Source organism: Berghia stephanieae, chromosome 1 (genome assembly GCF_034508935.2).
Source record: "Berghia stephanieae isolate SIO BIC M18660-M18661 chromosome 1, UCSD_Bste_1.3, whole genome shotgun sequence".
NCBI classification, from domain to species: Eukaryota; Metazoa; Mollusca; class Gastropoda; order Nudibranchia; family Aeolidiidae; genus Berghia; species Berghia stephanieae.
Genome location: NC_088360.1, coordinates 120,358,470 through 120,382,911, shown reverse-complemented (window position 1 = coordinate 120,382,911; position 24,442 = coordinate 120,358,470). Strand labels below are relative to the sequence as shown.

The 24,442-nt window shown below is 36.7% G+C and overlaps 1 protein-coding gene across 5 annotated transcripts in view; it reads right to left on the bottom strand.

Moving 5' to 3' along the window:
- The window catches only part of LOC144962933 (patched domain-containing protein 3-like), a 99,077-nt gene that overhangs the window by 27,196 nt on the left and 47,439 nt on the right, over positions 1 to 24,442 (bottom strand). For 3 of the 5 annotated variants that reach the window (XM_078896343.1, XM_078896346.1, XM_078896344.1), the window contains one exon: positions 11,957 to 12,276. In XM_078896343.1, the coding sequence (XP_078752469.1) occupies positions 11,957 to 12,225 (269 nt within the window). In that variant the 5' untranslated portion in view covers positions 12,226 to 12,276. Of the gene's footprint in view, positions 1 to 11,956; positions 12,277 to 15,822; positions 16,154 to 24,442 lie in introns of those variants that run through there. The other 2 variants (XM_078896345.1, XM_078896342.1) reach the window with 2 other exon arrangements.

Below are 24,442 nucleotides of genomic sequence, written 5' to 3'. Positions count from 1 at the left end.
TCGGAGTGCAACTCCTCAAAATTTACTATAAAACAAGTAAAACACGGTTGAATAGGATAGTCAGAAAAGCGTGAAAAAGTCAATTTGCTATTTTCTCAATAAGTCATTTTCTAGGGGTATGGTATATATATATATATATATATATATATATATATATATATATATATATATATATATTATATATATATATATATATATATACATATACACAATTGTCTTTTATTGGCATGCCCTTGTAGATCCCTAGCTTTTATAAATGGTGTATATAAATATCTCTCTCTCTCTCTCTCTCTCTCTCTCTCTCTCTCTCTCTCTCTCTCTGTGTGTGTGTGTGTGTGTGTATGCGTGTGTGTCTCTCTCTATCTATCTATATATCTCTATCACACACACACACAAACACACACTCACATACATATACTCTCTCTCTCTCTCTCTCTCTCTCTCTCTCTCTCTCTCTCTCTCTCTGTGTGTGTGTGTGTGTGTGCGTGTGTGTCTCTCTATATCTATCTATATATCTCTATCACACACACACACACAAACACACACTCACATACATACTCTCTCTCTCTCTCTCTCTCTCTCTCTCTCTCTCTCTCTCTCTCTCTCTCTCTCTCTCTCTCTCTCTCTCTCTCCAGCTCAACACCAAACTCAATTCAATTTCTCCCGGTGCCTCTTCCACCCTTCCACCTCCCACCAATACACACACCAGCATGCTCCTCCCTCCTTTTCATAATCTCCTTAGCTTCCCCAGTTGAACAGGTACATTCCATATTCCAGAAATTAGTGCTTCGCTTAGACTCGAAACTATTTCAAACGAGCCTGCTCTTTTTCAGAAAACCAAGTGACAAGTGGTCCAGTGGATTTTACACGCAGTTGACAGCACAACTACATCATCAACGTTAACTACGAAGTCCTCTGCCGAGCTCTCAGAGATAAAGTGCATTTCAATTGACTCTTCCGTGAAAAAAAAATATGGACCAGTTTCCGGGCAAGCGGAGAGTGTTCAGAAAGAGCATTTGATCATATTCAGACTTAAAATAAACTCATATAAAGATTTTTTTTTTTTTAAATTTTAAAGTCGATTGTAGCAATAGACTGAATTTTTTAACTGTTTCTGAGTTGCAGAAAAGTAGTCATTGCTTTTCAATAGTCTCGATTTAATGTCAGCATCTCTTCCTTCGTATTGTCCAATATTGTTTTCTAATTCATAATAAAAGTTGTGATTATTAGTGGTGGAGTGTGATAGTCTTGTGTGTTGTTGTTGTTGTTGTTGTTGTGTATTAAATGGTATCCGTTCCTCTTTGCAGTTTGAAAGTCCTAAAATATTTGCTGTTATCTCTCTCTCTCTCTCTCTCTCTCTCTCTCTCTCTCTCTCTCTCTCTCTCTCTCTCTCTCTCTTCTCTTTCTTTCTCTCTCTCTTCATTCTTCTCTCTCTCTCTCTCTCTCTCTCTCTCTCTCTCTCTCTCTCTCCCTCTTTTCTTTCTCTCTCTTTCATTCTTTCTCTCTCTTTCATTCTTTCTCTCTCTCTCTCTCTCTCTCTATATATATATATATATATATATATATATATATATATATATATATATATATATATATTCCCTTTAACTTTCTATTTCTATTTCTCTCTTCTGAGAGAGAGACACACACACAGAGAGAGAGAGAGAGAGAGAGAGAGAGAGAGAGAGAGAGAGAGATCACCTCGCAAATCCCGACCTTGTCTACAGTAACAATCACTTAACCAGTGTTATCACACAAGTTGACCCTATTCAATGTAAGGAGTGGATTTTTAAAACAATGAGAGGTCTACAGCCAATAACTCGTTAACCTTATCGTCAAGTAGCCTTGCTCAAAAGGTGTACAGATAAAATCAATTAGGTGAGATAAAGAGAGGGAGGGTGCATTTTTAAATGCGCTCCATAATTTATCATTCCTCTTGAACGTCATATGAAATCAAATTTCCATTCCAAACAGTACACGGCAATAGTTATGCGTATGTTGTTACTAGAATTGAGCTTCCACCACCATCATTGATACTCGTTCCTGAGTCGAATGTGGTAATCTGTTTAACGTGCCCAAAACTAAGGACACAACACAATGTAATGTTAGAGTCTCGCGATAAGGCATCCGTGAGGTGCAATATCGTTTAACTGCGAGTCACAAGACGAGACACGATACCGCTAAATAGATAGGTGTAAGAGAGTAAGACTATGCAAAAGGTTATCTAAGACATTTGGTGCAAACTGTCAATTATATATCAGCAAATGGGTTTAGTGAGTACATAATGCAGGCATATCAGTTAAACTTGGTCCATGCATGATAGGTTTGGGCAGTTTTTATGTCAAAGTTACTGGACAGGTTATCATGTTGAGTACTATTTAATCAATCATTCTTAAATTGGTTTAGGGGTGTTGAAACAGGTGAAAGGGGCATTTATCAAAATAATGTTATATCATAAAAGGCGGGGTTTAACATCAATATGTAGGAACTGACGTTTCAGGTTTGATTATGATTTGGTCTTACTCTTAGGGGTTGGATTATAGACTGACAGGGAACTGTCAAAACTGCAAGGGGGCGTGGAAACAATGGAACTGTGGGTAAAATTTTGATAGGGATAAAAGAGGATGTTTCGAGGAAAACGGGATGATTCTGATACTGATTCTACTTGACCATGAGCTGCACACTTTAAACCTTATGTACTCACCATCTTTTACTTGAATATTTTTGGACATAGAATTTTTTTGGTTGCAATTTGTGAAAATTCATCACGAAAGAGGACACCTGAAAACATCAGCCATAACGGGAACGCTGATGACAACGACAGAGGCAACTCAAACACAACCACAACATAGGTCGGGAAATGTCCTAATCCCTTTGGTCTATCCACGAATACATTAAAATGGAGTAACAATCTCGACTAAGCCATTGATACGTCCAGAATCAACACAATCTACAGACTACAAATACACAGCAACCTCAATTACATCGTACCTTTCAACTTATACAAACTTGACAGAATTCATAAAATAATATCTGTATCAACACAGATTTCTTCCATGAACCTTTTTATATTTACATTCTTTATTGAACAATTGGATTACTTGTATTTACTTCTACAACAACAATACCCAACGATGTACGATGTCAATAATTACATAAACGTTCAAGATACGATTGTTTTTACAAAAATGATGTCCAATTGTGAACAATACTACTTCCTTCATATACAGTGGTGAGCGTATTCAAATTTAAACTTATGTCAATATACAAGTGTGCAGCACCCATATCTACAACTTATAAACATTGAATATTATAATAAAGCCTGTCTTAGTATCATTGTAAAAGATAAAGGCTATATATGTATAGAACAGTAAAGTTTGCTGCCCCAAACGTAAACAAAGGTCGAGAAGCACATGGCAAACCACATGTTCCTGTCTTGACAGCTCACGTTCCAATGTAAATAATAGAAAGAAAATAACCTTTAAAATTTGGCTGTTAGGTGGCAAAAGAAACACATATTCATAAATACTCGATCATGCATCAAATAATGTCTAGATATGGATATTTTATGGAACAAAAGGTAAAATTTATCAAAAGTTACGTCTATCTATTTTTAGACCAGAGCAAATTATTGCGCTGGTATGAACAAAACGAGAATTATTCGGAGCCTGATTTTCATAATAATTTAGTCTTATATTATTATTTCTGCAACTGTTAGATTTTATGTAAACATATTTTCAATACTGAAAGTGTATTGCCTACAACTCAAACTACAAAATTGGGAGACCTATATTGTGCGTAAATTATTCCGGTCCCTAACGGAAATCACTAGCAACTTGTTATTGTTTACGTTTGGGGCAGCAAACTTTACTGTTCTATATAAGACAATGCAGGAAAAAGTATCGCAAAACGCCACATGAGCGATTTCCTTGGATTCATTATCGTATGATATTCAACAACCTGCGTTCAAATAACGAAAATATTGTTGACCTTATTCGACCCTACTACATAGTAGTGCCGCGCTGAGGACCGGACCGAGGACCGGTCCCACGGTCTTTTAGCTGTGAACCGTTGTCCGGTCCCAAAGAGGAAGACCGCCGGCGGTCCTCACTTCTTATCACCTTTCAACGGTCTGGCGCCATACTACTTCCCCAGCGATTCGTTGCCTCGGTCCTTTGCCTATCTTCCACCAATCACCACCCATCCCACTTAATTAATCGCACCCACCCCCCTTTGCCATACACTAAACGACACAGACGACCATAGAGGCAGACGACCACCTCCCTCCACTCCGCAAACCGCCCTTTCGTGTGTGAGATGGGGGAACAGGAGGCGCACGCCTTGGACGATTCCATTATACGGGGTAAATTTCAAAATTTACTACACCATAATGATCGCAATGACAATGATCTATGATGAAGGCATGACCCCTCTTCTCTAATGGGTTATTGTTTGAAATGTATGTGACTACTAAAGATGTGTGTGTGTGTGTGTGTGTGTGTGTGTGTGTCTCAAACCTAGCAAGTTGCAAGTCTGATTTTTTGTTTTCTTTTGTCCATCTCTTGTCGCCACTCCTTTCTATCGCATTGTTGTCATTTAAAATAATACAATAATATTAAAATTTCGTTTGGTGTTTTAACTAATCAAATAATATGAGTTTCATTAGTTTTTTCCTTCCAAAAAAACCAGTTATAACGTCTGTATTTTTAAAAGGTCCAATAGAATATTTGGGGACCCCGATAGCTCAGTTGATAGAGCACTCTCTTTATACGCACAGGGCCAGAGATCGATCCAGGGTGCAGTCGAGTTTTTTTCTGAATCCCTGTCTACTCAGCAGTGAATGGGTAGCTGGGTTTGTTAGATCTGGCGAAAAGTCACCATCGCCCCCACTTATTACTTATTACCGCATCCACCCCCTCTTATTATAACTTCACGTCTCTCTCTTACTCTTCAATGCTCGCTGCCCTCTCATGTGTGTGTGTGTGGGGGGGGGGGGGGTAGGAGTTGCGTGTGTGTATAAACGCCACGAACAACTCGATCAACGCCTTGGGTGATTCCATTATCTCCGTTAATGGGGATAAATTTCAAATTTTATTCACGCTAAATTATCGAAGTAACAATGAAGTACTGTGATCAAATAAAGAAGGCATCACCCCTCTTCTCTAATTAGGTTACAATTTGAAATGAGTGTGACTACTCCGTGTGTTTTACTCCTGTAGACCACGGTTTTCATCGTGTAGCGGTCTTTAACGGTTCAAGAATGAACGATCCCATGGTCCCAAAGGTCAAAACGGTCTCTCAGGAATGTTCAATGTCGAAAAGGACCGCCGGTCCTAGGACCGGTCCTTGCGGTTTTCATTTCCCAGGGACCGTAGGACCGTGGTCCTTAAGCTTGCCAAGGACCGCCGCGCACTACTACATAGTCTACTAGACTACGTTATTGTTACATCCTTTACCTGGTGTGTGGACTCACATCACCCACCTGAACTCTGCAAGATTACAGCATCTACCTGGTGTTTGGACTCACGTCACCCACCGGTACTCTACAGATTACATCATCTACCTGGTGTGTACTCACATGCCACCTCATCAAAACTCGATCAACAAACACAGACAATTACAACACACGACCTCTGTCGACTACTACACACGAACTCTGTGTCAACACATGGCTGAGTTCACAACTTTCTTTTGACTTGCTGGATAAGTCAAACTTCATTTAAATTCAAGATCTCGCACACAGTTAATCTTGAATTTTTACAATTTCATCTACAATGAGATTCAACGTATAAACAAGACAACCACAAATATCTACGAGGAGAATCGACCCAGATGCCGGAGATGAATGGATTACAGCGACGTCACAAGACCAAGAAACAACCCAACAGGTTAAGCATACGATTGCTACCTGTAGAGTCTTTTTTCGTCCCAATTCAAAAGACTCGAACAAATACAACACACTAATTGCAAAAGTTGGTCACTTTAGTAACAGCCCACAATCACATACTATGTTAGATTTTACTTATTTAGTTATTTACACTGTACTAAATATGAATAAGTCGGACAGACTGATTATTTACAAACACTAAATATGTGATGTGAACAAGCCGGACAGACTATTGTTTGATTATTTATTCAACGCTAAATATTTGAATGTGAAGACATTATTGTGATAATTCTAAGACATTTACAGAGGAAAAAGTTTTTAATTAATTACCAATAAATAAAGTGAAATTATGACACGGGCTATTCAGTGACCATAACACACACAACAATGCAACACGTAGACTAGATACAATCACCTCAACTCTTATAGTTGATATATTTTTTTCATTACATGAAAACTCATTCTAAATGGAGACAATGACTTAATTAACAATTACTGACAATTTTTACAGGATGACCATTCTCAAAACGAACGGATTACTGAGAAATGTGACCTCTGATGGATGACCACAAAGAACAATTTGATATCAATGTAGTTGTAAACTACACCTTGATGACTTAAAAAGCTTTAAAAAATTGAAACATCAACAATGAACAATGAATGATAATAACTTTACCTTGAATTTTAAAATGATGATAATGCTATTATTATGATTTATTTTTAAATCTTTTTAATTACTAATTGAAATATAATTCTTCGTATTTGAATCTAGATGTCTATGAAATATTATTTGTACCACATATTATAAGTTGGAATTAATGTAATAATGTTGTTTAAATGGAATCATACAATATAAGGGAATATACAAGGTACTGGTTTTGATATGTCAGTAAATGAGTAGACATACATGGAGGCTGAGATTATCACCCATGTCGTATAGAGTTGAATTTGAGATTGAATAATTCAACGTGAGTATATCACAAATGGAAACTGAACCATCCTTTTTCACGCAATAATATTTATGTGTGATGGGAGATGACGAGAATTAAACACTTTTATTGCTATGAAGGTGAAATTTAAGGTGAAAAGATAATTTTTCTTTGAACTTTTAATTAATTGATATCTTACTGTCGATGTTGTAATACCTTAAAAAGTATAATCGATAAATATATAAATGTTTTAATCAATTTTGGTGTTGGTAAATTTAAATTTTAATCACTTTTAAATGATAGATACCTTACTGTTGATGTTGTAATTTGAGAGAAAAAAAAAAGAATCTATAATCGATATATATCTGTTTAGATGTTGTAATCAAATTTGATGTTTGTGAATTTAATACTTTAAAACCTATAATCAATATATATATGAATGTTGTAATCAACTTTGGTGTTTTAGAATTTGAAATTTAAAGTTTTAAAATATTTAACTGGTATAAGTATTTATCATTTTTTTTTAAAATAGACTATTTTTTACATTTGTTTATTACATTTTAATTCGACATTACATATATATTTAATCTCTTACTGTTTTTTTTTTAAATTGAAATTGTTTTAAGTCAATTTAAATTCTAAGAAAGGGGCGTATGTAAGAGAGTAAGACTATGCAAAAGGTTATCTAAGACATTTGGTGCAAACTGTCAATTATATATCAGCAAATGGGTTTAGTGAGTACATAATGCAGGCATATCAGTTAAACTTGGTCCATGCATGATAGGTTTGGGCAGTTTTTATGTCAAAGTTACTGGACAGGTTATCATGTTGAGTACTATTTAATCAATCATTCTTAAATTGGTTTAGGGGTGTTGAAACAGGTGAAAGGGGCATTTATCAAAATAATGTTATATCATAAAAGGCGGGGTTTAACATCAATATGTAGGAACTGACGTTTCAGGTTTGATTATGATTTGGTCTTACTCTTAGGGGTTGGATTATAGACTGACAGGGAACTGTCAAAACTGCAAGGGGGCGTGGAAACAATGGAACTGTGGGTAAAATTTTGATAGGGATAAAAGAGGATGTTTCGAGGAAAACGGGATGATTCTGATTCTGATTCTACTTGACCATGAGCTGCACACTTTAAACCTTTTGTGCTCACCATCATTTATTTGCTTTTACGGACTTAGAAATATTCCACGTATATTGAAAATGGTTACTTAGGCAAAATTGACTTTACATGTGGATTGATTTTACGGATTTGGAATTTATGAAACTGATTGAATTATGACCATGCTATTTGATTTGGATTTGGAATTTATCATGATTTGGATTTTGAATTTATCACAAACAAATAAAACTGTAAGAAATGAAACTTGGAATCTGGACTTTTATTTGAATGTTTTGATGTTGTGCATTCAATTATCATCATCGGCCCCTGAACTCTTTCGTCATTATTAACATCTACAACACAACGCAAAGGATAATACTACCATCTATCAAAAACACCACTATGCGATCACAAGCCATTACATATGTGTGCAACTACCCCACATAGGGAGGAGGGATTAAAATGGAGACAGAGAGAAAGAAAGAGAGAGAGAGAGAGAGAGAGAGAGAGAGAGAGAGAGAGAGAGAGAGAGAGAGAGAGAGAGAGAGAAAGAAAAGACTTTGTTTGATTTGATCAAAGAGAGATTTTTCAGAGAGACACAGAGAGAGAGAGAGAGAGAGAGAGAGAGAGAGGAGGGGAGGGTTAATTGATCTTATCATTAGAATGGCACAATAAAACCAAAATGGAAAATAAAGCCGATATCTGGATTGCCATTTTATCAAATTCTTTCAATATCCGCTAGTTGCGTTGTCTGACTGTAGCTTTTATAGAATAGACGAAAAATAGAGAGAAAACGAAAAATCAATACAATGATTTTTTTTGTTTCCCACTACGACTCAACTGAAACATAGATGGCTGTATTAAAAACATTGACATGATTATTATCCCACTATGGCCCATTACACATCTTCCTGCTCCTCCTCCGCTTCATTCTCTCCAATTTTCAAAACAATCCCTCACGTTTTGTATTTTTCTGACGTTTCCTATCTTTTGTGCTCGCTGAATCATTCAGTGTGGCATAAATGTACCAAAATTGCACGTTTTAATTGGTTTGGTCTATTGAAAATTACCAGGACTCTGAAGCCGCACACACTGTGGAGGCCCTTGAGGGCTTATCTGATAAAACAGGAAAAATTGTGCTGCAGTGGATTCCAAGTCATGAAGGTATATATGGAAATGAAATTGCCGATCAACTGGCCAAAGAAGGAGCCCAGAAGGAACAACCGAAGTCGTCAATCACTTACCATCAGCAAAAGAAAATAATAAAGCTAAAAATAGACAAAGAAAGGAATGACAGACACCTAGAACACAACAAGCAGGATCCAATCCATGCCATTCAGCGAAGTAGCCAAGTCACTCTATTCCGCCTCCGAACAGGACACAATAGACTAAGAGGACATATGTTTACAAAGCTAGGTATTGGAACAACCCCTTATTGCCCATGTGGAACCGACCATGAAACCACTTTACATGTGCTTATGGATTGCCCATTATACAACGTGCAACGTTCGAACTACTGGGTCACCCCTACAACACTCAACACAAAGCTCTATGGTGAGGCTGAGGACCTAAAGCGGACCACAGACTTCATAGCAGATATCGGACTGCAGCCATAGATGTCCATCAGAGGAACGAAGAAGAAGAAGAAGAAGAATTGGTTTGGTTTGTCTTTTTTTGTATTTTGTCGTGGGGGAGGGGGGTGGAGGGAGTTATTATATTTTTCAAAACCAAATTAACCCTTTGTCGGTCCACTGTTCAAATTTACCGGAAAAGCCAGTCAGCGTCATTTCTCGAACCTGAGTTCCTGCAGCAATTCCGTTGTGAAACTCAATGAGTTTTCAAGGTGAAACAAAAAAACCAAGGGCTAAAACAACGAATTATTTCTTAGTTTCTCCACTAGTAGAGACAACTCAACTCTTTGACTGCTTCTTCCAGAGCAGTGTAAGAGCCTCAATTTCACTTTTCTTCGCTTTAACTGAAGATAGCAATGCATTTGATTGAACAATATACTTCATGGTATTCAAACACTCTGTCGTTTCTGCTATTTTGTCGGGTATTATTTTCTCAAGATCTGAAAGCTCATTTTTAATGAGCTTTTATAAAGCCCAATATCCACTAAACGTGCTCAAATCGCTTTACAAAGGGTCTCTGGTCTACAGCAACATTTAACATTTTACACCTGAGTACGGTGAGAGAACCTTCTCCAAGGACTCAACTATCCGCCGAGCTAGGCTCGAACCCAGGACCTTCCGCCCGAAAGCGAGTGTCATACCACTAGACCACACAGCCCTCCCTCCTCCTCTTTCTAACCTTTCAATCTTCTTCCTCGAAGAATTGTCTGCAGGCAAACCTTGAGGAACCGAGAAGATCAGAGCTGGCGAGAGATCGACCATTAAATTAGTCCACTACATTCTTTCCAGTATTGACACATCTTCCTTATTACCAGTTTAACAACCAACTAATACTAATACCCACATCCCATTGTCTCAGGTTGACCAGAGACGCCAACCACTGTGCTATGGGTCTTTTATGGTTCTGAGGGACACATTAGGCTCGTATGAATTTCAGACACAACTCGGAAGAATTTCAATGCCGAAACATGAATTTCCAAATTCAAATTCCTATCTATTGAGGACTATAACCATCCCAAATCGCGAATATCAATTTAATAGCGACATGTGAAAACTAAAAATGAATGCTAGCGTTGATTGTAATGATGATAATATGGTGGTGGCTGTTGTAATGGTGGTAGTGATGATAATAATGGTGATGCATATGGTGGTAAGATCTGGCGGAAAGTACTTTACGATAGACTAGCGTCCTATTCAAAGGATAGCAAGCAATTGCTATTGTCCGTTTCATGCTATAGAAACCGGATAAACTCTGGCTCCTTGGGTCTAATTGCTCTGAAGGACTACTTAACTATATTATGGTGGTGATGATTGCAGAAGCGATGACAGCGTTGATAATCTAGTGGTGACGATTATAGTATGATAGTGCGGTGATGATGATGAGGTGGTGGGGGTGTTAGTTGTAGCAGAAATAGTTATGATATTGATGTGTTGGAGGCGGATGTAGTAGTGGTGGTAAGGATGATATATTAATGGTGATTGTGGTCATACGATTTTTGTAATAGTGGTGGCAGTGATGACGATGATGTGGTGGAGGTGGTGGTAGTGATGATGACGATGATGTAATAATAATAATAATAATAATAATAATAATAATAATAATAATAATAATAATAATAATAATAATAATAATAATAATAATAATAATAATAGGTGACATTTGCATAATGCATTTTCAAAATTACATAATGCTCAATGCACTCTACAATTAATTAGTATAATGAAAAAAACGAATTTCTTGTGTCTCATCCCGCACACACCCACATATATACATACATATATACATACATACACACACACAGACATACACACATGCACACACACATACATACATACATACATACATACATACATACATACATACACACACACAGACATACACACATGCACACACACATACATACATACATACATACATACATACATACATACATACATACATACATACATACATACATACATACATACATACATACATACACATACATACATTCATACATACATACAAATATACATTACATAGAAGGCAATTATTTTGTCCATTTGACTATCTAGAATCTGAGCTAATCTACTGTGTTACGGGTCTTTTATGGCTCTGAGGGACAATTTATTTGGCTGTTCGTTTACACAAAAATAGGAATAAACAAATTATGTATTGCATGAACATAACAATTCCAATATCTATATAACTTGTTCGACAGATCATGCACTGTGAACGACATTAATCATGGAGTCAACAGTAAAGAAAAGATAAGTGATATCATAAATTTGTCAAAATATAACGTTATGTTTATTTGTCGCCCAGCAAAGAAGGGGGAAACTTAGATTGAATGAGCATTTACGTTATACCTTATCTATGATTTATTTTACAATATTATGTAATAAAAGTTCAACTCACCTAAAAAAGCTGCTTTCCAATCCCCATATGATACCACCACTAATTTTGCTGAATAATCCTCGTCTTGAAATATTAGACACAGGAGAGGCATTAGCAGCCAAGCCTCTTTCTTTCTTATATAGAAATTCATCTTTATCGTTTATGACAACACCATCATTTTCAATGACAATATTTGCATTGCCATTCATTTCAGTAGTATGATGATTTGATTGATGATTCAATTTATTGCTGACGATAGCGTCTCCTTCTCCATTTGCTCTGCCGTTCATATTTGAAAGGAATGATGACTTCAAGTAAACTCAAGATTTATATCCTGGCCCCTTGCGAGAAACAATAAAAACAATACATAAATATCAAGTCAACATTTACCTCACTGCAAGGATGAAATGAAACAATAATGTTGGTTTATGATGACATCTATTTAAACAAACACAATCTTGTTTAAGATAAACATGGTGCTAATAACCCACTTTAGTTTCATAGATAAAGGCTAGCTTATCTAGCTATGTAAATAACTTTAGGTAGGGCTAGTTAATTACTTTTTACTTTCAGCCGAATTTGATCACAAAATTAATTAGTAACAACAATGTACGATAAAACAACTCTAAATTGGAAGTCCTGAAATTATTATTAGTCCATTATTCCCTTGTTATGACACTTCAAACTGTAAAAAAAAAAAAAAATTGAGCCTCTCAAGACTAGGTTTTATTACAGGATACAGTGGACCTCCGTATAAATGTAACAGGTCTGGATGTAACAGGGGTTTTTTAAGATCCCAGTTTGTTTTTTTTCTTCCTCTTTGTCTTTAGCAAAATTGACCAGTTAAAGCTGGAACTTTTCTGAGCTTAATCGGATATAACTGAGGCGCTCAAACCAATTTAATATCTCCAAATACAGTGAATAAGCCCGCATATGACTCAGGTATGTACAGCTAAGGGCAGTGGAGAGTTAGGCTAGGCCTAGTTTGTGAATACTGTGTGTGAGTGTGTGTGTGTGTGTGTGCATGTGTGTGCATGTGCGTGTGTGTGCATGTGCGTGTGTGTATGCTAAATCATTTTCAGTGTAACATTGACCTTGCTGCAGGCAGATAATGTGTTGTACAAAAGTCATTACACACACACACCCACACCCACACACACACACACACACACACAGAAAACAGTCAGCTTGAAAGTGTGTGTTTATGAGAGAGAGAGAGAGAAAGAGAGAGAGAGAGAGAGAGAGAGAGAGAGAGAGAGAGAGAGAGAGAGAGAGAGAGAGAGAGTTTATAAATGATTAAATATGGTGAAAGGCCACTCAGGTTGATTTCCTTGAAATTCGGCTATTACAGGACTCGATTATAACAGAGATTTTGGGCTGGTCCCAACATGCCTGATATATTGAGGTTCCACTGTACTTCCAGTAGTTCAGAAAATAAAATAAGAAAAAATATTCTCTCTCTCTCTCTCTCTCTCTCTCTCTCTCTCTCTCTCTCTCTCTCTCTCTCTCTCCTCTCTCTCCTCTCTCTCTCTCTCTCTCTCCCCTCTCTCTCTCTCCTCTCTCTCTCTCTCTCTCTCTCTCTCTCTCTCTCCTCTCTCTCTCTCTCTCTCTCTCTCTCTCTCTCTCTCCTCTCCTCCCTCTCTCTCCTCCTCTCTCCTCTCTCTCTCTCTCTCTCCTCTCTCTCTCTCTCTCTCTCTCTCTCTCTCTCTCTCTCTCTCTCTCTCTCTCTCTCTCTCTCTCTCTCTCTTTTTTCAATAACTTGTCTTTTTCTCAGCCATTGTTATCATTGACCCCCGCCCCATGTCACTAAGATTTATATGTTCAAAATTTCATTCATCCACTTATCTGATTATCCAGTACTATTACACATGTAAATTAGACCTCCGGGTGAAATTAAAGTGAATAAAATAAAAAAAAGGTAGAGAACAGCTCCAAGGTTAGTAGGTTATCCCTTAAGGTACTACAGATAGTTTATCTCATGCTTCTGTATGCTTTATATCTTTCTGAACCATTTCTATAAAATTATTTTAAATTAGAGCACACTTTCAAAACACAATAACTTACCACTTCTCTCACAAAATGGAAAAAAATGAAAAAAATACCCAACATTCATCAGCTCTCAAGTTTTTCTATTCAGTGTCACTATCAATTCAATCAGAGAGATATTATTATTATTATTTTCAATGCCCATTTAATTACACGATTTTGAAATTTAAAATAAAAGTAAGTTGTTGAAACAGAAGGTCATAAGCATTATTCCTAAAATCCTAAATTGAGCTTTTTATAAATTGAGCTTCTATATAGCGCAACATCCACTAAATATGCTCAAAATTGAAGCGCTTTACAAGGGGTCCCTAGCCAACAGCAACATTTAACATTTAGGATGAGACATGACGCCTGTTAGGCAATAATAAAAATTTTTCTGACAGAGACAATGCTGTTAACGACCAGGTACTCATTTTACACCTGAGTACGGTGAGAGAATGTGAGTAAAGAACCTTCTCCAAGGACTCGAACCCGGAACCTTCTGATCCGAAAGCGAGTGTCATACTACAAGACCACATAGCCGCACATAGTTCTAACATAGTTCAAATCATTTTATGCTTTTAATGTCTTTGCTGATCTTGGGTGTCCAGCTTAACATCATTTCATATCCTTGACAGGTCCTTTGATCTTTGTCTTTGGGAGTCATACGACTTTTCAGGGCGGTTGGTTCCTCTATTAGCATCTCTATTATCTTAGTGGTAGCTTGCATTTCATACTCAAGTCATTTACCTCATCCCTTTTATCGCTTAGGAATGAATAATCAATTGTTAGCAATCTTGCTTTCTTTTGATTTTTTTTTCTTTTTCTAATTTAGTTCTAATGCATAGTGTGGATACAAAACTAAGTAAGCGTACACAAATATTGGTTCAACAAACATTATATAAATATTTTCTTTCACATTATACCCGGTCATCTTGACACGCTTTGTTAGAGCAAAGGTAGAATTAATTTTGCCTTCTAACAGCTGTATCTAATTCACTCTGTTTATTATAATTTGCTATCAATGATAACGCAATTTGCAGATTCAAGCAAGCAAGTCACTTATAAAAATTATTCAAAAGTAAAAAAGAACCATAACGGGTAATAAGATGCAATACTGTGAGGGAAAATTTGATTATAAATAACAAATACTTTTTATGGTGAACAGAAAGTAATAAGAAGTAGAACATCGACCTTGCTGCTTCATTGCAGACTCCAAGGCATGATATTCTATAATGTCTGTATTAAGTTATATGTTTCCAATTCTTGTGCATACAAAGGGGTGGTTAGAACAGTTAATAAATTATTTTTTAAAATATCTTTTACTGATAGACGAATGAGTATTTATTATCTATTATTTATGATAAAAATTGTAAAATGTTGACACCTGTAACTGTAGGGTAGGCATTTAGTATTGAGAATACCCCAACATCAAAGGGTATTTTTTCTAAGCTACTGTTTCTATTCTATAATGCATCGGTAGTAAAATTCTTTTTGTTTCAATCGAGAAGAAGAAGAAGAAGAAGAAGAAGAAGAAGAAGAAGAAGAAGAAGAAGAAGGAGGAGGAGGAGGAGGAGGAGGAGGAGGAGGAGGAGGAGGAAGAGGAATCGGAGGAGGAGGTAAGGCGGGGGAGCAGAAGGGGGTAGTGGCGTTGGAGGAAAGAATAAGATGACAACAAGGAGGAAGAAGGTATAAAGTAAGTCGAGTTTGTGTCGGTAGTGTTGGCGTTAGGTGAAAAAGAGGAGATGCAGAGGGAGGGGCAGAAGATGATGAAGAAAATGGCAATTCGAGATAAATTCTAAGACACATTTTGACATTCTGAATATCTTGTTTACATAAAAAAATGGGCGAGTATTTCCTACCTTTCCACTCTCAAAATCAAAAGCGCTCTCACACACACTGACACACACTCCAGAGTCAGTGCCCGTGGCCAATGGAAGCGCTCGTCGTCGACTCACGCTTTTAATTCCAAAATAAGAATCATCTTTTAGCAATCACAATGCTTTGGTCTCGATTCTAACAGATAACCTTGTCACAAATCTATGCTTTAATTTTTTGTGTTCTTGGACCGGTGCCATTTTAAAATAATTAATTGATCTTGAAGACGGGGTTATTGGCAGTTCCCCGTTGTCTGGCACCAACTACAACCCCTCACTGAGTCAACTCAACTCGCATACATAACAACATTTCTTCGTTCTTCGTACATCTAATCATTCAACTTCCTTCCGTTGTTCCATCATTCGTTTCATTTCCATTCAGTTTTGAGGAAAGAGTTGAAACTACAAACACTAAGTTACAGGAGAGGGGCATGATAGAAATTTACAAAATGCTGACGGGAGTACCTACATGACAATTTTTTTTTTTTAAAATATGTGGATTTATTAAGAGGTCAAGTGGTGTTGCTCCAAGAACAGGAAATAGAGATCACCCACTGAAAATTAGACATCAGCATTCGAAAATATCACGGAGAGAAAACCAAATCATTTGTCCTAAGAGTCGTTAACATAATATATTGAACAGTCTGCAAACTCCATAAATACTTCTAAAAACGGCCTTGATTAATTTTGGTCAGAACAAGAACTCTTAAACGAAAACTTCAAAGCCAAAATTAAATTAACTGGACGTGGGACAAAAGTGCAGCCTAAGGTAGGTACCTAATTGAGTTCGGTCGGTGAAAAGGGGCCTAATATAGAGACTGATCGGAAATCAACTATATATATATATATATATATTTATATATATATATATATATATATATATATATATATATATATATATATATATATATATAAGTAACTACTAAGGACTACAATAGGATACGCAGTCCTCTGTAACTATGTATAAGTAAGTAATTGTAATATGAATCGAAATGGTCTCATAACGGTAATAGGAAGATTTTGTAATATTATTTAATTCTAGCAATAAACATAATAGATTTAAGGAATCCAAAAGACTTTAAAAGGGCTCCTGTCATTCTTTTCCTTTTGCGGAAAACGTAACCTCTACAATAAGTCGAACTATTTTTAGTTTTTAATGAATAAATTGACAGGTAAAGGGGAGAAAACAATCTCGTCGAATTCAAGAGCGGAACGTGTAGCACCAACTCTTCTGCCTGTCGACAGATCGATATTTTCTCTCCAAGTCTAGAAGCAGTGCCCGACGGTTCATTCGCCATCTATTGATTTTGGGTGTGGGCAGTTCGATGCTAATGAGCAATGTCACTGGCGGTTTTGAAAGCATGTGAGTTTTTTATATAACAGAGTAGCACCCATGGCCATTTCTGAATTGGAGAAACATGAGGTAAAGTAAGCAAAATGGCTCTTTCGCTTCGTTTAGACCTCAATAAACCAGTCCAATTTAGTCTAGGTCGTTTAAAGAGCAATATGGTTTATCACAAACTCGTTCATCTTTATGAAAACAAAAAGAAATATATTTAATTATTAATATTTTTAGCTTTTAGGATAAGAAGAAGAAGAAGAAGAAGAAGAAGAAGAAGAAGAAGAAGAAGAAGAAGAAGAAGAAGAAGAAGAAGAAGAAGAAGAAGAAGAAGAAGAAGAAGAAGAAGAAGAAGAAGAAAAAGAAGAAGAAGAATAGAAGAAGAAGAGGAGGAGGAGGAGGACGAAGAAGAGAAGGAGGCAGAGGAGGAGGAAGAGGAGGAGGAGGAGGAGGAGGAGGAGGAGGAGGAGGAGGAGGAGGATGGGGAGAATATGATGATGATGAGGTGGTGGTGGTGATGGTGATGGTGATGGTGATGGTGGTGGTGGTGGTGGTGGTGGTGGTGGTGGTGGTGGCGGTGGTGGTTAAGGAGGTGTTGGAAGAGGATGAGATGAAAGAGAGAGAGGATAATATGATGATGAGGAGCAGGAGGATGGTGGGGATGATGATGATGAGGAGGAATAGAAGGAGAGAAAAAGGAGTAAGAGGAAGTGGTGCTTCTGCTGGTGGTACTGCTGGTGTAGAAGAAGAAAAAGGTGTATTATTCTATACTATTTCCTACGAGTTCGATGACACGCCGTCTGTTGTTATCACTATATGATTTTATCAGTAAATAACGATAATTTTCCCCCTATTGCATTCGTCACACGCGACATGGCAATAATTCACGGTCGATAACGGAAACGCATAAACGCTGAGACGAGAAAGCACTTTTTATTCCGACGCTTAAAGAAAGAAAAGAGGGTAAGGCGGAGCTAAGACATAATATTATTGGAACGCCGATAAACACATTGACGGGAAGTTTATCCCGATTTCTGTCACGTGAGTTGGACATTATCTGATTACAACTCATATTAATTAATAGCTAGATCCAATGCGAGACCTGAAGCCTTATACTAGACTATTTTTAAAAAGGACTAAATTAATCGTGTCCTACATAAAAATGGATATTCCTTTAAGATAAAGGGTTTGAAAATGTCCTTTTGTGTGGGTCAAGTGCTTTAAGGATTGAGCAATGACCTATGAACTTCTCGTCTACATTGATCACATTTGTCACGATTGGTCATGTCCTGAAATTTTTAAAAATCTGAACTTTTTCCTCAGTTTTGAAATGGGTATTTTGCCACAACCACCACCCCCCCCCCCCCCCCCCCCCCATTATTTCCCTCTTTTAATGAGGTTCAAGTTGTAAACCTTGTTGTTTTTGTTATTGCTGTTGTTGTTGTTGTTGTTGTTGTTGTTGTTGTTGTTGTTGTTGTTGTTGTTCATCTCCTTCATCTTCTACTGCTACTACTACTACTACTACTACTACTACTACTACTACTACTACTAGTACTACTACTACTTCTTCTTCTTCTTCTTCTTCTTCTTCTTCTTCATCATCATCATCATCATCATCTTACTCTCTATCCTCCTCACCCAAGGTAAAAATGTTGATCCAAAAGCATAATGACTGTACCGTCTTTGTCACATGACATATTCTCGCCCAACTTGTTCATTACTTTCACTAAATCAAAGTTGAGTCGGAACAATAACAGGCAGTTGGCACCGTATTAAGATTTATATAGTTTTCATTCCATCTACATGAGGTGTAGATCACCTTGCAAAATGTATGATAGGAGTATCTATAATCTATATGTGCGTCTACTCGGGTGGAGTCAAGGAAGCGAACGGGTTCAATACACATCGTGATTAACGAAAGCATTTTAATCGCAGACTCACCGTTGCTATTATTATGCCAATAGGTCATATGTCGTTTCGATACAGAGTTTATTGCTGTATTATATTATCTGTCAATCTTTGATTCACGTCAATCGTTGACTCACGTCATTCATTGGTCGCCGCATTAGATGTGTGATAAATAAACATAATAGGCAGCGATTAGCAGACCTGCCAACTGTTACGAAAAATTCATGGAAATACGAAATTTTGATTCTAACCAATATAACCAAATTTAATTCAATTAATCTTAAGGAAGAAGAATACTCAGACCCAGAGGACGTGAAATTGACTGAAAAGCGTCACACTGAGGGCATATTGGTAAAATGTCAAGTTAGTTAAAAGTTGTATTAACCTCTTTTCATCCGGATAACATATCATTTTTACAAGTTCAAGTCAGTAGGCCTGATAGAAGGTAGGGTTTTTGAAGCAAGAGGGAAAAGATAGATAGGTGGATGTTGGTAGGTAGTTTAAATCTGAGCAACACAAGACAACACACGTAATGCCCCTCTCTCTCTCTCTCTCTCTCTCTCTCTCTCTCTCTCTCTCTCTCTCTCTCTCTCTCTCTCTCTCTCTCTATCTCTCTCTCTCTCTATCTATCTATCTATCTATCTCTCTCTCTCTCTCTCTCTCTCTCTCTGCATCACTTGTGTTTATTGCAGAGTATAAATGAAAGGCAAACACTGTTTTCTGTCGGTTTCTAGTGAAATTATGGAAACAAACATTTTTTTTTTTTACAAGCAAACTAGGCGCAATGCCTACAAAAATAGTAACTGTGTGTCTTGCCGTGCTTGTGCTGGGCCTATACATAGCCAGTAACAGGCAGTAACAGACATGTGGATCAATGTACAAAAGATTAACACGAAACCATCTGCTCGGAATGGTGGACAAAGACCTTATATCGATCTGATGGACAACAACACCATGAAAACTATACATATCAAGTATTTAGCTAAACAGAGATATAACATTGGCGTGTCTTTTTCTCTTTTTTTTTTCTTCTTATCTTTTCACATTTTCTAGACCCGTTCTGTTGTAAAATTATATGATTCACATTTCAATTTGGCCTTCATTCACCAAAATATATTGAAATGACCTCCAGCATGTCTAGTAAGGTGTGTATAAAACTATGCCTAACAAGGCGGAGAAAATTACAAGGAAAATACCCCCCCCCCCCCCCCCCCCCCCCACCCCCCAAAAAATCAGCCTGCCCCGACAGGTAATAATTCTTTTTTTCTTCTATTTTTCTGCTTTATCCGGCTCTTTCATGCTCTTATTTTCACATTTTGATCTTACACCAGTGTCAGATCCCTAGAATGACCCTCCAACTTGTCAAAGTCTTAAATCTGAGACTACATAATTTTTAAATCTCATTTATCATTAATCTCCTAAATAATCAGGAATTCGTTATCCTTACCACCATAATCACCATCATCCTCATCGTTATCACCTTCACCACCACGACCACCATAGTCATCATCATCATCATCATCATCATCATCAACATCATCATCATCATCATCATCATCATCATCATCATCATCATCATCATCATTGTACACCTTGTTAAATCGATAAATATTTTGGCCATGACCGGTAAATGCCTCGCCCATCATTATAAATAAATATAAAATTACAAATAACGTTCTACAATTGAAAGTTTTGTAGCGGTCAGCAGTGAGGTAAGAATGACACAGATTGTTATGATAATTTGATCGATTAGCATTGCTGTTTATCACGGCCATTTTGGTTAACACTGTGTAACCAGGCCGATGGTTTTGATTGGCCCGTGGAAGACGTTGTTATGATATCGGAGAACGCCATGTGAAAATGAAGCAATGTTGCGTATTGGGAGATAGCGGAGGAAAACCGGTGCGAGTGTCTGGCCTACCGCACCTAAAGATTATGTCAAATGTAAACATACTATCTTTATACAACAGGTAGCACAAGAATGAGGATATCTGAAACCTACAAAACTAATTCGTCTGCTACAGGTAACTGAATTAAAGAATTGGTCAGCCTCACAGTCAAATAATACTGTGGTCAGTATGTTGGTAAAAAAACAACATAATTTTCTTCAGTAGGTAGCCTACATTTTCAATACCTGAATCAATCATCAGTCCAGTTAGGGAACAAGACATTTTCAAAAGAAACAAAAGAAGTAAAAGAAACAAACCAAATCGTTCGTCACATTCATATTTCAATAACAGTTTCCCCATCATCAATCTGCCTTTTCAAAAACTTGATCTCTTTGTTTTTATACGACATGTTGAACTCAAGAGATCTAAATCATTCCACGACCTGTCAAAATAATGAATAAATAACTGTTGACGGACATTTGAATAGCATCAGAGTTCTCGACTGAAAGATTAAATAACTTTTGTTACAAAATTGTTACTGAATATTTTTTCTCTCCTTTTCGTCCTCTTCACCCCTTATCCTCAGCTACCCCTCTTTATCATCATCCTCCTCCTCCTCCTCCTCCTCCTCCTCCTCCTCCTCCTCCTCCTCCTCCTCCTCCTCCTCCTCCTCCTCCTCCTCCTCCTCTTCTTCTTCTTCTCCTTCTTCTCCTTCTTCTTCTTTTTCTTCATCTCCCAAAACTTTAACTATACATTTGACTGTTTCCCTCCCAACCAAGGGCTCCGGCCAGGGTCAGGGAAAAACTAAGTAATCTCATTTCAAGACAAAGACAGAAAGCATATTGGAAAACCGATATAGGAGGGTAGAAGACACAGCAAGTACCTCCCTGTCCACTATGGGAGGTCAGGAACCCCAGACAGTCTCTCTCTCTCTCTCTCTCTCTCTCTCTCTCTCTCTATATATATATATATATATATATATATATATATATATATATATATATATATATATATATATATATAAATATATATATATTATATTATATATAAAGTCCTGATGAGAGAGAATGCTCGAAACAATATAGAAGTTGATCATAATTATACTTGAAATATTTTATTTATAGCTCCTTTTATCAAAAAGTTGAGGACTATTATTTCATGGTTTTTCATTGTTTTTATAATTTATATATATATATATATATATATATATATATATATATATATATATATGTTTGTGTGTGTGTGTGTGTGTGTGTGTGTGTGTGTGTGTGTGAGCAATTTCAACAGTACATGGGGCATCACATTCAATTGTAGCGCTACATTCTCTCCAGACACCTCAAAGTCTCAGGTTTATGAATATTTGACAAGTTGAGGGTTATCAAGTAAATCGATTTTTGAAGCAAACAAATCATACCAAAATGAAAACAAACGAGTTAAATCATTGTTATATTATACAGCTTATTACTCTCGTTGTTATTACTAAAAACTGAGAATACCAGTAGCTATCTAGACCTAGTAATCATGAAGCCGAAGTTTATCCCGGTTTTAACAGCTTGAAACGGACAATAGCAATTGCTTGCTATGCTTTTAAAAGGGCGCTCGTGTATCGCAAAGTATTAACGGACCCAGCTACTCAATCACAGATAGGTGGGGAGAAAACAATTCTCGAATTCATCAGGGATCGATCTCGGGTCTTTTGTGTATGAAACTAATACGTTACCAACTGAGCTATCGAGACCCCGATGCCAGTTGCTAGGCTAACGGTAATATCTTGCTCTATAAATCAAATTGACCAGTCTTGTCCTCCGTCTGAAATGAACTTCTCAAGCCTCTTTGAACTCGCCTACCTCAGCCCTTAATCCCTTTAACGGCGAGATTGAATTTATTTCCAACAATAAAATGATATATTTTTATCAATAATACTAATATTTTTATGCAATAGCATTATAACTGGAAAGTTAATCGTTTTCAGCAGGATGAGCGATACGGACCAGGCTTCATTAAAACAGAGCTGTTGCTGCTCTTTTGGTAAGATTATGATTTCAAATTTAAGGTAAAATCGGAATCCATCTTTAAGGGGTTAATGTATTGCGACGGAGGTCATCTAGTTCATTGATAAGAGAATCCATTTGTAATATAATAAGTAGATTGGCTAAACATTATTATCTCTCGTCAAAGCAAATGATGCAATCGATTCGGTGCTACATTGACTAAAACAACGAATTACAGCGTTAATGTTTTGTATTTCAGTTAAGCGCACCATTATCTTTATGCAGCCTATTATAAAAGTATAATAACATAAGATCAAAGAATCAAACAACCAGTTGACCTTTAAATGGCTTCAGCGGATTATAAAAAAGAGGATGATTTTTAAACAATTGCATAAGACGATTTCACTGTAATGGGTAAACCTTCACTCATCATATTCAGCATTTCTAGTTCAAGTTTTGGAGTTTCCTGTAGATAAAGTTCTCTGAGTTTTCTTGTAGCATTAAGCGTTCAACAACAACAACAACAAAAATATAACTTAATCTCACATATTAATATAATGTTGTTCGTCACCTCGAGTTTTGAGTTCAGTTTAAATGGAAATTGGACAAGTTCGTGTGAACCTAAGTTAACGTTTTATGTGAGTAGTGAGTATGCTATTCACAACTACCTTGCATACATGTGAACACCCGAAATTGTAGGCCCTCTAGTTTTAAACAGTTGCTGTTTTATTTATATATTTATTTTAACACAGGTGATTTAGAAAGACATTGTGTCGTGGAATATAACAATGTAGTTTCGTGTGTCACCGTGCCAAAACTAAATGGTGGTTCCATCTGTAATGATCGTCTATTCAACAATATTTATAATTTCAAACAAAACATTAGTCGTCAGCCTTTAAACACTCTTCTAAATGCATAATATTATATGAATTATGTCTAACTATAGATTTGATGCAAGAGGTATGGTCCTCTGCAAGCAAGTATACTTTCTTTGCAATACCAACTAATAATATAATATCGAATCGTATTAAAACAGTCGTTGGCGGTTTTAAGATAGTAATCAATGCATAAAAAGGAAATGGAAATTATACCATGACACAGCAGTTTACACAGACAACACCTATTATTTATTGTAAAGAAAACGGCATCATTTTACCTACACATGCCTATGAATAATGGTGACTCCCAACTTGCTAAAAAAAAAAGCCCAAAACATGAGACTATAGTCACAGGTTTGAAACTCTTAAGCATGTTAATGGGTCATCTTAATCAGGCCTGCCTACTTTTACGCCTAATTCGTATACGAAACATTGCCTTCAATTTAAGAACTTCATGATCATCTCTAAGTCTGTAAAACTTATTGAAAATGAAAGTTGATACCAGAGTGCATAATTGCAGAGATTTTGAAGGTTATTGTGAGGTACTTGTAAATTGTTAGTTTGTAAAGTTAACTAAAGCGACTACTATTTCTGTCTCCT